The 13,735-nt window shown below is 42.5% G+C and overlaps 1 protein-coding gene across 3 annotated transcripts in view; it reads right to left on the bottom strand.

Annotated features, from left to right (window-relative positions):
* Positions 1-13,735, bottom strand: part of HERC2 (HECT and RLD domain containing E3 ubiquitin protein ligase 2) — a 219,844-nt gene that overhangs the window by 118,272 nt on the left and 87,837 nt on the right. For all 3 annotated transcript variants that reach the window (XR_013395438.1, XM_015141725.3, XM_077938885.1), the window contains exons 24-35: positions 10,458-10,628; positions 9,971-10,074; positions 8,810-8,960; positions 5,881-6,095; positions 5,475-5,607; positions 5,240-5,367; positions 4,952-5,147; positions 2,132-2,265; positions 1,412-1,585; positions 1,198-1,334; positions 929-1,080; positions 132-323 (exon numbers count right to left, since the gene is read on the bottom strand). Coding sequence is in view for 2 of the 3 variants with exons in the window: in XM_015141725.3 (XP_014997211.3) it covers positions 132-323; positions 929-1,080; positions 1,198-1,334; positions 1,412-1,585; positions 2,132-2,265; positions 4,952-5,147; positions 5,240-5,367; positions 5,475-5,607; positions 5,881-6,095; positions 8,810-8,960; positions 9,971-10,074; positions 10,458-10,628 (1,887 nt within the window). In the remaining variant the exon portion in view is untranslated. The remainder of the gene's footprint in view (positions 1-131; positions 324-928; positions 1,081-1,197; positions 1,335-1,411; positions 1,586-2,131; positions 2,266-4,951; positions 5,148-5,239; positions 5,368-5,474; positions 5,608-5,880; positions 6,096-8,809; positions 8,961-9,970; positions 10,075-10,457; positions 10,629-13,735) is intronic.

Below are 13,735 nucleotides of genomic sequence, written 5' to 3'. Positions count from 1 at the left end.
TGAATTGCGACGTTAAAATGGTACACTTTCTGCTATTTGTGTCTTACCATAATTTACAAAAAGTTAAAAAAAAAAAAAGAAAGCAAAATCTTGATGTTTTCCCAAAGGCTCTCAAGCCGGTGCAGACCTACCAATCAGGCGCAGTGCCGTCTGCGTGAGGGCCAGCGTGCCGGAATTGAGCAGGAGGTCGAGGTTGTTTGCGCCGTGCTGCAGGGTGAGCATGCTGAGCATCACCAGGAGGAAGCGGGCTTGTGGGATGGTCCCCAGGCTCGGTCCTGACGGGTTCTCATTGGTAATGGTTTGCAGGGGAACCGGCTGGATACCTAATGAGCATTGGCACCTACTTACATTTCTTGTGCATGGATACAAGATACAAGAATAAACGTAATGCAGAAAGCATTGGCGATTACTTTAAACATCTATTTTTCAGTGGATTTCCACAGAGTGTGCAGCTCTGTCATGCTGCACAATGAGCCTATCCCCTGCACTCCAAGCACAAGTCGTTCCATCTGTCTACAGGACTTAGCATGTTGCTCTCCGAATACCCTGGTGCCCGCCCTATTCCATTCCTTCCATTTCAAATATGCAAGTTATGTCTCACTTTTCATCCACAAAACCAATCCAATCAACTCTCTGTAGATGCTCAAACTATCCAGGAAATAATATTAATATAGGACACAGACACTTTAGGGTATGTGGTGATACACATAAAAATGTCAAAATGTAAAAATGTTATACTAGAGTACTTCAACATTGTGTCTCCTGCTAAATTTTAAAGTTTTGTTTAAAATCTGAGAAAGCTGAAATACAAGTACAAAGTACAAAGTTATTAAAGTCTTCTCAAAAGCAAAAATTGGCATTTGCAAGTTTCCACAACACATAATTAAAGCCAAAATATAAAATAACATTGATGCAATTGTTGACTCACCAAGCTCTTTAAATTTGGCATTGGCATCCATCAAAACATTTCGAATGTTCTGAACAGCCCAAGCATACAGCTTGCCAAAGGTGACTTCCAGCAGCATCCGATTAAAAGGGGGGATCAAATCAACATCCTTTAAACAATCAGTAAGAGGTTCCCTTTCAAATAAAGATAAAGAATTTGACTCGGGACACTGCCAGACTTCTAACTACTACAGAACAACATTTTGTTGCCACAGCTTCCTTAATTATGAAAAAAACAGGATAACGTTTTACCCTATATCGATTCCCTCAGGAATAAGTCTTTGCCATCCACAAAACATCGCGTACTGCACAGATGGAAGTAAGAAATTCTTGCTTGCCAGTTTTAAAATTGTATCTATCCCTTCCAGGCGAACCTCTGCTCTCTCCAACTGCAAAACATCAATGCATACAGTTAAGTGTTATATACATTACCCGATGCACAGAAGCATTTCTCTTCAATCTTTACCTGTTTTAGTAGGCACTTTCTCATTTTTTCCACATCCACTGGCTCTTCTTTAAGGGCAAATTCAGCAATTGTACTGAGGAGTGGAGACTGCGGATAAAGACCCTGAACATTCTGCTTCAACCACTTGTATTTGTGAACACCTGTAACAGTACTCAACAGCGGCTGCCATTTGTCCTAACAAAGGAAAACAATTTTCATCATTAGTCTATCCTATTTAATATTAAACTGTGCTCTAAAAGTTATTCAAGTAAAATATAAATAAACAATGTTCACAGGTTTACACTGGTTAAAATATGTTAAATTTAGTAAGTAATACATGGTTTTAAAACTATGCTATAAATATACTTACAAGTGAATTTATAATCTCTATACTAATATATGTTGGAACAGGCTAGCTTGGCATACAAAATTAAGTGATGGTTCATATTAATAACCACAGTGCCCAGCACTGTTTCTGGAACAAAGAATATAGTTAAGGAATGAATGGTGAATAATTAATGACACAATCTAGTACCAAAAATAAAAGGAAACCCTTCTCCAGCTACGCTCTGACCAGGACATCGTAAGTCCAGTTCATGAAGCATCCCTGGGGCCGTATTTCTAACCACCACCCGTCCCTCCCTCCAGACGCTCAGGTACAGAGGTACAAGACTTGGGGATTCCTGTGCTACGTGCTATGACTCTATTCAGCTAACCTCAGAATCACAGAAAATACTGCACCTTGGGTGATTTAATTGCAATGGGTCTCTTGTCCACATTTATTGGACTATGAGGCAAAATGCAAGCTTCTTCTAAATCACTCTCTTCATTTCCAATTTTTTCTTCGTCATCCGTAGATTCTGGCTTCTTAGGAACTGTATTTTAAAACATCATTTTCTATAAAAATCATACACTTAAATATAATTTTAAATTAAGAAATATTTAGATTTGCATGAAGGACAAATATTTCATTCAAATAAACATGTGAACACCATTATAAATTGCAATGCTCAAACCACAAAAGTGAAATGACCAAGGCAGAACAAAAAGACAAACTGAGAGTGCGACACGGGGAGAAGCCCCGAAGCCGGGGAAGCCCGGCGGCCAGCGAGCTCTCCTCAAGCGCCGGAGAGCGAACGCTTGAGTCTTTCAGAGCGAGCTCTTCCTCAAGCGCCAGCGGGGGAATGAGTCTTTCAGGCCATGCAGTCTATTGCAAATACTCAACTCTGCTGCTGTAGCACAAAAAGTAACCACAAATAAAACAAGAGGTGTGGCTGTGCTCCCATAAAACTTTATTTATGGTGCTACAATTTTAACTTCATGTAATTTTCATGTGTCAAAAATAATATACTTCTTCTAATTTTTAAAAAACAATTTCAAACTGGAAAAAAAAAAAAAGGTCTTAGTACCTGGCCAACACAAAGCAAACAAGAGGTGGAATTTGGCCCACAGTTCCTGGCTTGTCCACCCTGGTCCAGTTCAGGGGTTCTGTTAGTGTGTAACTAAATCAATTGAATTCATTGTGATATGTGGAATTTCCTCCCTATATTTTATCTCTTTTAAAATTTTTGGTCTAAATCTCCTCAGCATATAATATAAAAAATAAGCAACATGATAATACACCTGGGCAGTAGAGAGTTAACATAGCAGGCTGGGGTTGCTCAAACCCTGCACAAGCCCAAGGAAGGTCTGTCCCTTCAGGATTGGTCCTTCTTCTAGGAGCTGAGCTCTGAGTCCTTGGAACATCATGCTGGTAAGTTTTTTGGTATCCCTGACACCCAGGACCTTGTGGCAGTAGTCAGGCAGGTAGATTATGCTAATGATGTGACTCTAGAGGGACCACTTGCTTTTGCGCTGAGGCACCAGAGTCTAAGTAATTGAGGTCAGTCACATGTGCACTGCCTGTGCTTGTGACTGGCCCCCAATAAAAACTCTAGACTCAAGGCTCAGGTGCGCTGGCCTGGTTAACAACTCTTCACACATGATGTGACACACTGTTGCTGGGAGAGCGAAGCACATCCAAACGACGCCACTGGGGAGAAACACCAGAAGCTTGTGCCTAGTTTTCTCTGGACTTCCCTCCAAGTACCCTTCCCTTTGCTAATCTTAATCTGTATCCTTTTTGCAGTAAAAAACCACAGCTGTGAGTATAACAGCTCTTCTGAGTCCTTTTAGTGAATCATTAAGCCTGAGACAGGGCTCGGGGATCCCTGACACAGCAACAGGAATATCAATCACTTAATCTTTATAAGTTACTTAATTTCCAAAAAAAGAAAAAGAAAACCAGCTTGAAACAACGCACAATAAATCTATAAACCCACAAGAAACTCTAAAAGTGACAGTGTGGGCTCAGAACCCACAGATATGAGATGGCAAATGGTGGAGTCTCTCTCCCTCATGCTGAGACAGGCCTGTCTCTGGGCCCGGGCTGAGTTCCTGCATGCCTGGGTTAAAGGAATCGCAGCAGCGTGACTGCTGTGACTGCCTGATCCGGAGCACTCACTGGATGCAGACAGGCTGTTACAGTGTAGGGTTTGTTCAGGAACAATCAACTTAGATGGCTTCTAAAACACTTCAGTCTTTCATAAGCTTATTGTTCAAAATGCCCATCAGAAACTCAGTAATTAATACTGTTCAATAAGCAGGTTTGAGAGTAAATCAGTATAAGTCATAAGAATATGATCAGAGGCCGGGCGCGATGGCTCATGCCTGTAATCCCAGCACTTTGGGAGGCCGAGGCAGGCACATCATGAGGTCAGAAGATCAAGACCATCTCGGCCAACATGGTGAAACCCTATCTCTACTAAAACACAAAAATTAGCTGGGCGTGGTGGCACTTGCCTATAATCCCAGCTACTTGGAAGGCTGAGGCAGGGGAATCGCTTGAACCCGGGAGGCAGAGGTTGCAGTGAGCTGAGATCGTGCCACTGCACTCCAGCCTGGTGACAGAGCAAGACTCCGTCTCAAAAGAAAAAAAAAAGAATATAATCAGAAATTTCTGTAGTTTATTTATAATCACAAGTGACTAAATTCTAAACTATTTTATAATTTCTAAGCATTTCTACTCAAATTTGGATTTAATGCAACAAGACCTTTCTGTACCCTTACATAGCCACTTCCAGGAAAACGTCAATAAATCTTTTAGCTTCCCTTTCTAATTCTCCATGTATCAGAATACTCAATATTTCCCAACAAAAAACATTTCTTTAGAAGAATGGCCGTAAGTTTAAATGTTACCATTATATCTCATTACCAGGACAACTAATAAAATAAAAATACTTCCTTGTCCCCATCAATTTAGTAAAGATTATTTAGGTTTTCAACATCAATTTACTAGTAACCAAATCATACCACACTCAATTCCTAAACTGCCTCATTGATCTCTTGGAAAAATACGCAAGATTTCTGCATTTAATCGTAACTATACATAAAAATGATGGCAGCAGGTAGAAACGTCACATGGAATCAACAGTAGAGAAACTTCACTCTGAAATCACAGATCCAACGAGGCAGGGTGAAGCACACGCTTTAACAGTATCTTCTGTCCTTTTACATTCTTACCTCTCTTTTTCCTTCGTTCTCGAATTATCTTCTGAGCTATCCTCCTCCAACGGGGCAAAGAACTTAACAACTTAAACTTAGACATTATAGAGAGGTCATTACAAACAGCAGGTCTCAATTCATTAAAGAGGAATCTCAAACGTTCGATGACAGGAGCGCAGACCTCCTTGTAAGAACGGCCCTGTTCTTGATGAGTCTGCAAAGTTAACCAGGAAAAGACAACTTTAACAACAAATATTTCAGCAACTGTCTGCAAAGCACAGAATAAAAAGAATTAAAATCTGTCACCTTAATGAGTGAACATTTTGCTTGGTAGACAACTCTACAAACATCCACCACTGACTTAGGCAACGTTCTGTGCTTTACTTGCTCAATACCAAGTGCACCTGCATGAACTAAAGATAATGCCACATGACCTGTAAAAAGACATTTAAAAGAAGGGCAGGGAAGGAATGAATATATACCGCAGGTTAGTCGAGGAATCTGCAGTGTAGCTAAAGTACACAGATATTGAGCTCCATACCTAAATCTTCATGTTTTAAGAGGCAACATAACAGCAAGCGACCGACCTCTTCCACGGGATGCTCCGGAGGAAACGTGATCGGTGTGGTCAGATGGCACTGCCTACAGTACCTTTCTATTTGACACAAAAAGTCCTGCAACAGAAACAGCGGGAGGTAACTTCAGGGCCGCCCAGAGAGTCTTCACAAATCTTAAACATGCCACAGCTTCTGACGCACTTGCAATCAGTAATGCTTCTGAAGCCTCACTAGCGTGTTAACAGAATCAGGTTCTCACCTCAAAACCCTCTAAATAATACATGAAACAACGCCTGTGCTACGTTAACCAAAGAGCACATAAGTATTCCTATGTCAAAGTCCTCAGATAAACAGAGCACTGAGGTGGCAGTGGGGGGAGGCCTAGCTCACCTTCACGTTGTGATCCTGAATGTTATTGTCTGCAATGGCTTGCAGAAACGCCTGGGAATGGTCCCCCAGGGCCCGTCTGTGGGAGCAGAGTCGAGATTTGCTGGCAGGTGTGCCCCCTGGGGAGCTGCAGTGGTCCTCATCTTTCTCCTCGTTGTAGCTGTAGTGGATCTGGCTAGTCTGCAGGCCTCCAGAGAAGATGGATGACTGAAGCCACTCTAGAAAATGCACACGCAAACATGAAAGAGAAACTCAAGTGCAGAACTCAAATACTAAAAAAAAGAAAAAAAAAAAGATGCTCAACTGATCACTCAATTTAGAAGGTGAAATTCAGCATCATTCGTATGAAAGAGCTCCACCTAACATGTTTACACAGGTTGACTTATAATTCCTCTATCTACGTGAACACACTTCCTGGTGATTCCACACGCCTCAGGCATGGCACTGGAACTCAGGATCGTAGTCCCAGCCCAACATTCACTGGATACCTGTGCTCTGCCTGCAGCTGCCGGGTTCCACGGATACCGTGTGAAGACTGAGTTGCACATTGTAACAGGGAGGGCAGCAAAGGGCACCGCTGACACAACTAATCACAGGATTTCAAGTCCGAAACTGTGTGCAACGGATGACTGTGGGGGTACCAGGGAGACTGGAAGACAGACCACTGCTGTTCTGAGGATCAGTAAGGGGCTTGTGGAAGCAATAACTGAGCTAAGATGGGGAATAAGACCAAGACGCTGAGTATCCAGGCAGGGAACAGCACATCTGAAGGGTTTCCACAAAGAATTACATCCTCAGGGTAGGCTATGTATTCCTAGACCACTTATAAAGGAATGAAAAGAAGAAAATATTTAACAAACACCATCTTTAATGAAGGATAGATCCTTAGAGATGGGAGGGCTAATGGACTGGAAAGGAGACCTGTGCGTAGTGCAAGGCATGGGATCAGCCAGTGCAAATGCCAATTACAACTGCCTATGGTAACTTGAGGGAGCAGCACACACACACAAAATTAGTATGTGCACCACTACAGATCTCCATTAACGATCTGTGTTATCAAATACTGCTCCAAATCCAAGCCATCAAAGTGGGGATGCACTTAGTGTTCTTTTACTGGACATTAAGATTTTAGAGCACTCAGGATCATTCCCCAACCCACCACACGCGTTCTTCTGAAACACAAATCCAGTGCCGACTCTCCCTGGCCCCCTCTCTTTAAGCACAGGACAGCCCCTCCTTACTGCTCCAAGATAAGCCTCTGATCCTCCTGTGGATCGGACCCACCTGCCAGGGCCCATGGCACCCTTTGCCCTGAAGCTCGCCAGCCCTGCCCTCCTTGCCAATTTAAGCAAAGCTCATCTTCTGGCAAGCAACGAGCCTCGAGGAGGAGGGAGGGAAGCTGCCACCTCAGAGGGCACCACAGGCAGCCCAGCACCCAGCACTGCACAAAGGTCCACCCAACGGGGGGCTGTGTGGGCATCAAGATCCTCCTTCCCCACCAGCCTTCTGCCACACCCACTCTCACAAGCAGCAGGAAAGCCCTGCTCCTCTCAGCAGTGCCCTTGACACCCCTGCGTTTTCTGTCCAGAATGCTCCCTCACGCAATTTCAGGACTGCTGCCAATGTGAAGCCTTTCTTCTCCCAGAACCATGTATGAATGTCTCCATTTCACCATTCACCACCCTGTAACGTGACCTGCTTAGAATGCTGGCTCATCAACAAGCAGCAGCTGAAAGTGGAGGCGTGTCCCATCCATCCCTGCATCCCAAACACCTAGCGTGGTAACTGCACCAGGCGACTGCTCAACAGAAGCTGCTCACATGGACGATAGACAGACAGATGGGAAATGCACAACTACATGAAGAAAAATGTAAACCCATCTTAGGAGACAGGAAGAAACTTATTATTTTAGGTGGTTACAAAGGTTGCCACCCTGAAATATAGGTGACTTGAGCCTGGTCTGGTAAAAACGCAGTCCTCAAATAGAATGCTGTCCCCTGAGAGGACAGCTGATCCACATTCTGTGCAACTTCTGGGCATGTAGGGAGACAAAAGCCATGCTGCGCCCATCAGGCAGAGGCTGCAACATGTGAGACCACCACAGGGTAGACGGGTAGACATTCCTGCACACTTTTTAGCTTCCTCTGCAGCAACAGACCATGAGGGCAAATGACAGCCACTCACAGCTGTTTCTACCGGATTGAGTCTCACTATCCTTATTATTTTTTTTTTTTTTATCATCATCACTGTGTTGAATCCTCCTCTCCCACTTTTTTTCCTTTTTTTTTTGAGACGGAGTCTCGCTCTTGTCACCCAGGCTAGAGTGCAGTGGCGTGATCTCGGCTCATTATAACCTCTGTCTCCTGGGTTCAAGCAATTCTCCTACCTCAGCCTTCCGAGTAACTGGGATTACAGGCGCCCGTCACCATGCCCAGCTAATTTTTGCATTTTTAGTAGACATGGGGTTTCACCACGTTGACCAGGCTGGTCTCAAACTCCTGACCTCAGGTGATTCACCTGCCTCAGCCTCCCAAATTGCTGGGATTACAGGCATGAGCCGCCACCTGGCCATCTCCTACTTTTTTAAAGAGAGAGTCTTGCTGTGTCACCCAGGCTGGAGTGCAGCGGTACAATCACAACTCACTGCAGCCTCAACCTCCCAGGCTCAAGCGATCCTCCTACCTCAGCCTCTTGAGTATCTGCGACACGTACGTGCCACCATGCCTGGCTAATTTTTTGTAGAGATGGGGTTTTGCCATGTTGCCCAGGCTGGTCTCAAACTCTTGACCTCAAGCAATTCACCTGCCTCAACCTCCCAAAGTGCTGGGATTACAGGCAAGAACCACTGTGCCTGGCCCTCTCCCACTCTTAATGGCACTTACAGTTCAAAAAAAATAATCTGCTAATCAGCAAACAGCAAAGATTTTCTTACTGGCACATTCAATCTCAACAGGAGACAGCGGTGTGCTCATTGCTAAATAGGAGGCGTGTAATCCAAGAAGCAGGCCCAGATTCCTCTCTGTGTCTATCAGAGGTGAAGAGAGACTTCCCAGGTCTGGTATGGTGACAACTTCTTGGTCAGGCTGGAAAAATAAATTTCATCATCAATCTGAGGAAACAGAATTAATTAAAAACATAAAACTAAAAGGACAGCTCTGTCCTGCAGCTGTACCACCATGTGAGCCCAGGGGTGCTCTGGGTGTTCTGCCCCTCCATCCGGTAACGACTCGATGCTGCTGTGCCCAAGGAACAGCAGATGCCACAGAAACCCACACGCCCTAGAAAGCAGGCAGCAACTGCACAGCCCTATGTAGAAAAACTAAAGCACAGATACATGATTTGGCTGGAATATTCCTTAGGAGTCAGTTTCCAAAGTGACTGTACACCATGCTTCAGAAAATGTAATGAATTGTTACATGCATAAGTAACACACTGGGCAACAAAACTATGACACGACAAGTGTTCGATGACAAGTATTAGTGGACTGTGACCACACATGTGGAGGAAATGAAATTTATTCTAACAAAAATCGAACTCTGAAAAAAGCAAGAGTTCAACTTTTCCAGTCACAGAAGATATTTACAGCAAAGTTAATTCTCCCCTTCATAAAATGCTTTAAGCCCTGCCCTAATGGCATTTAATACATTTTATTACTTATGGATATCTGGAAAGCTAATCCCAATATATATATATAAATTCTATGTGTTCGTGAATACATAGGAAGGACATATTTCTATTGCCAAGAATTACACTTCTGCATAGTTCTTCCCAAAATATACATACCGCAAGATAATAAGCCATTCCAAATTTCTACATAAGACCAAAGTTTAACCTCTTTTCTTGTGGAACACTGTCTATATTTCTCAAATTGATCATTTAAAAAACAATCTTTCAAGACCAATACATCACAGATCTTAACATGAATAAATGTAAATTCATTTATGACAAAACTTCTAAAGGATCTTTATATTTATCCCTAATGCCCCCCAAAAGACACAGATATCAGTACTTCTGGATCCAAATATTCCTGTCACAAACCACACAGAGGGTCTCCCTTGCTATCCTCGGCGTCACTCAAGGCATATAGCCTCACCTCCAGATACTGGCCAACACAAAACGCGTGCATGGATTCCCGCGTGTCTTCAAACTGCAAAGCAGCTTCCAAAGCTACCACTGGGTCTTCCCCTGCAAACTGAGCTGAAACAAAAAGGGAAAAAGCAACATGAGTTCAGTTCAATTTGCCTGAAGAGCTATAGGAGAAACAGTGAGTAGGAAACAAGTTAGGCGCTTAACTCAAAAGTGAGGGTTACCAGAGGATAATGACCTCCCACTGTCTCTCAGGGTTGCCTGGGCCAACTCAGAACTTGAAATGAGTTCCAAGTCTTAAAACAAAAAATGCATAATGATAGGAAATTCTTCAAATGTGCTGAATTTGTTGATAAGACAGACACCAAAGCCACAGATACATTAAAATATGTGGGGGCTGGCACAAAACTAAAGAAATCATTTATAAACCAAATACTCTGCTTAAAATACACAGGCTATAACTTTTAACCATGAAATCAGAAGTGTAATCTCACCAAGAATACTATTTCCTGTTAACGACTGCGTCTGGAAGTCCTTTATATCATACACTTTCCCCTCAATCACAGTCCAGAAGCCTCCATCTTTATTATGGTTCTCCAAATCAGCTTTGCGTATAAGCGTCACTTCTTCATTATTTCTACAGTTCTGACCTGTAAAAAATGACTCTGTATATACAGAAACCAGAATCAGTCCATCGATCAATCAACAGGTAAAATGAAAAGAACAAACTGTGTGAAAGAACTACAAGCAGATATAAACAAATCCACAATCACAATGAGAGAAATGCATACCTGGCTCTGAAACCAATACCACACACAGGCAGCATGAATACCAAATCTGGCCATGCCAGGCCATAGAGCAAATATCAACAAATTTCAAAGAAATAAACTTACAGAGCACGTGTGCTGATGACAATGCAGTTAAATTAGAAATAGGTTTTTAAAAATTCATCCAAAATAAATAAATAAAAATATTCATCCACATATTTGAAAATTACAAAGCTCACTTAGAAGTAACCCAAAATTCTGGCCGGGCGCGGTGGCTCAAGCCTGTAATCCCAGCACTTTGGGAGGCCGAGACGGGCGGATCACGAGGTCGGGAGATCGAGACCATCCTGGTTAACACGGTGAAACCCCGTCTCTACTAAAAAAGTACAAAAAACTAGCCGGGCGCAGTGGCAGGCGCCTGTAGTCCCAGCTACTCGGGAGGCTGAGGCAGGAGAATGGCGTGAACCCGGGAGGCGGAGCTTGCAGTGAGCTGAGATCCGGCCACTGCACTCCAGCCTGGGCGGCAGAGCGAGACTCCGTCTCAAAAAAAAAAAAAAAAAAAAAAAAAGAAGTAACCCAAAATTCTAAGACAAAATGACTATGGAAATTAGAAAATGTGTTCAATTAATGATAATAAAAATACTGCAGATCAAAATGGTGACATACAACTAAATGCATGCTTGAGGGCATTTATGCCTTTAAATGTGTATATTGGGGGGGAAAAGCTAAAAAAGAAAAGAAACACCAAATCAATAAAAGTCTATTGGTTCATAAAAATACTCAAAATAAGAAAACCTGACTGGTGGTCACCTTTGGAAGTGCTAGGATACCAACTCAATATTATGAAAAATAGTTAAAGGGAAGTGGCAGTTCAAGAAGTCAAGCTTAGATCATGTCCTTCCTGTACAAATGGTACCTCCTGCTAACCAGACAGCAGAGGACAAGGTTGGTAGGGGATTTTATAGAGGACACGCAACACATGAATTCCCTGGTCTAGCGTCACAGAACTAAAGCGGGGAGCCACCAAGCATTACAGGCCTCCTGAGCCAACAGAAAGCATGCAGCATGACTCCAGACATAACACCGACCCAATGAGACTGCATTCAAACCCAGCCAAACCTCTAGATCTAACCAGCAGACGAATGTAACTAACAGAAGAACGTGTTGGTCTAGAATGAGAATGCAACCAACCAAGTTCAGAAAATGTGAAGTTCTCCAAAATAACCAACCTGTTTCTTTGAAAAAGAAAACAGTATGATCAGAGACAGGGAGAGGAGGGCCTGGAGCCATGTTGTTGGGGTAAAGAGACTAGAAGCATATGTCAACCAATGCCAATACGCAGAACATGCTCAGGTCCTAATTCAAAATTACCACCTAAAAAAGGCATTTTTGAGATAGTCCAGGAAAACGTAATATGGACTGCATGTTAGATTAAGGGATCACTGTTAATCTAATAGACAGGATAATGATATTGTAGGGTTTTCTTTAAATCCTTATCATTAAGATGTAAAATGCTTTAAAATGTTTTAAAGACAGAGTTATGCTTTAGAATAATCCAATCAATCAACAATATAGAGAAGTATGGGAGGGGAACGTATTCACCTGTTAAAGCTAGATTCATTTTACTATTTTTCTACTTTTATCTATGTTAGAAAATTTTCATAATAAACATTACAAAAAAATCACTGTGCTAATAAGTATTCATTTCTCAAAAAGCAAGAAAAATAGCAGATTAAACCCTAAGAAAGAAGAAAGCAATAATAAAGAAGAGTATGGCACTGGAACAGACAAACATATAGAAATATGGAACAGAATGGAGACCCCAAAAACAATCCCTCACGTATTTGGTCATATGATTTTTGACATGGGAGCCAAGCCCACTCAATGGGGAAAGAAGAGCCTTCTCAATGCACGGTACTGGGAAATCCAGACACGCACATGTAAAACAACGTAGGTAGACCCTTACCTTACACCACACACAAAAACTAACTCAAAATGGATCAGAGACCTAAAAATAAGTGCTAAAACTATAAAATTCTTAAAAGAAAACACTGCGGAAAAATTTCATGACACTGAATTTGGTGGCAATGTCTTGAATAGGACACCAAAAGCAGCACAGGCAACAAAAGGAAAATACAGGTAAGTTGGACTTAATCAAAATCGAACACTTCTGTGCATCAAAGGAGGCTATCAAGAGTGATACGGCAACCCAAAGAATGCAAAACAGATTGCAAATCATATCTATCCAGAATATATAACGAACTCCTAAAACCCAACACGACAAAAACCCAATTAAAACACGGGCAAAAGACTTGAATAGACATTTCTCCAGAAAAGATATGCAAATGGTCAATAAGCACATGAAAAGATGCTTGACATCACTAATCATTAGGGACATACAAATCAAAACCACAATGAGATACCACTTCACACCCATTGATGGTTACTATTTAAAAAAAAAAAAAAAGTGTTGGTGAGGATGTGGAGAAACTGGAACTCCTGCACACTACTGATGGGAACATAAAATGGTGCAGCCACCCTGAAAAACACTATGGCAGCTCCTCAAAAAAATTAAATATAAAATTACCATATAATCTACCATTTCTACCTCTGGCTACCTACCCAAAAGAAGTAAAAGCAGGCCAGGTGCAGTGGCTCACGCCCATAATCCCAACACTTTGGGAGGCCGAGGTGGGCGGCTCACGAGGTCAGGAGAACAAGACCATCCTGGTCAACATGGTGAAACCCCAGCTCTACTAAAATACAAAAAATTAGCTGGGCACAGTGGTGCACGCCTGTAGTCCCAGCTACTCAGGAGGCTGAGGCAGGGGAATTGCTTGAACCCGGGAGATGGAGGTTGCAGTGAGCCGAGATCGTACCACTGCACTCCAGCCTGGCGACACAGCAAGGCTCTGTCTCAAAAATAAATAAATAAAAAGAAAAAAAAGAAAGGACGCAGACGGATATACACACCCATATTCATGGCAGCATTATTCACAATAGCC

This window comes from Macaca mulatta, chromosome 7 (assembly GCF_049350105.2).
Source record: "Macaca mulatta isolate MMU2019108-1 chromosome 7, T2T-MMU8v2.0, whole genome shotgun sequence".
Lineage (NCBI taxonomy): Eukaryota > Metazoa > Chordata > Mammalia > Primates > Cercopithecidae > Macaca > Macaca mulatta.
Note: the sequence above shows the minus strand (reverse complement) of the source record. Positions and strands in the feature narration are given on the sequence as shown.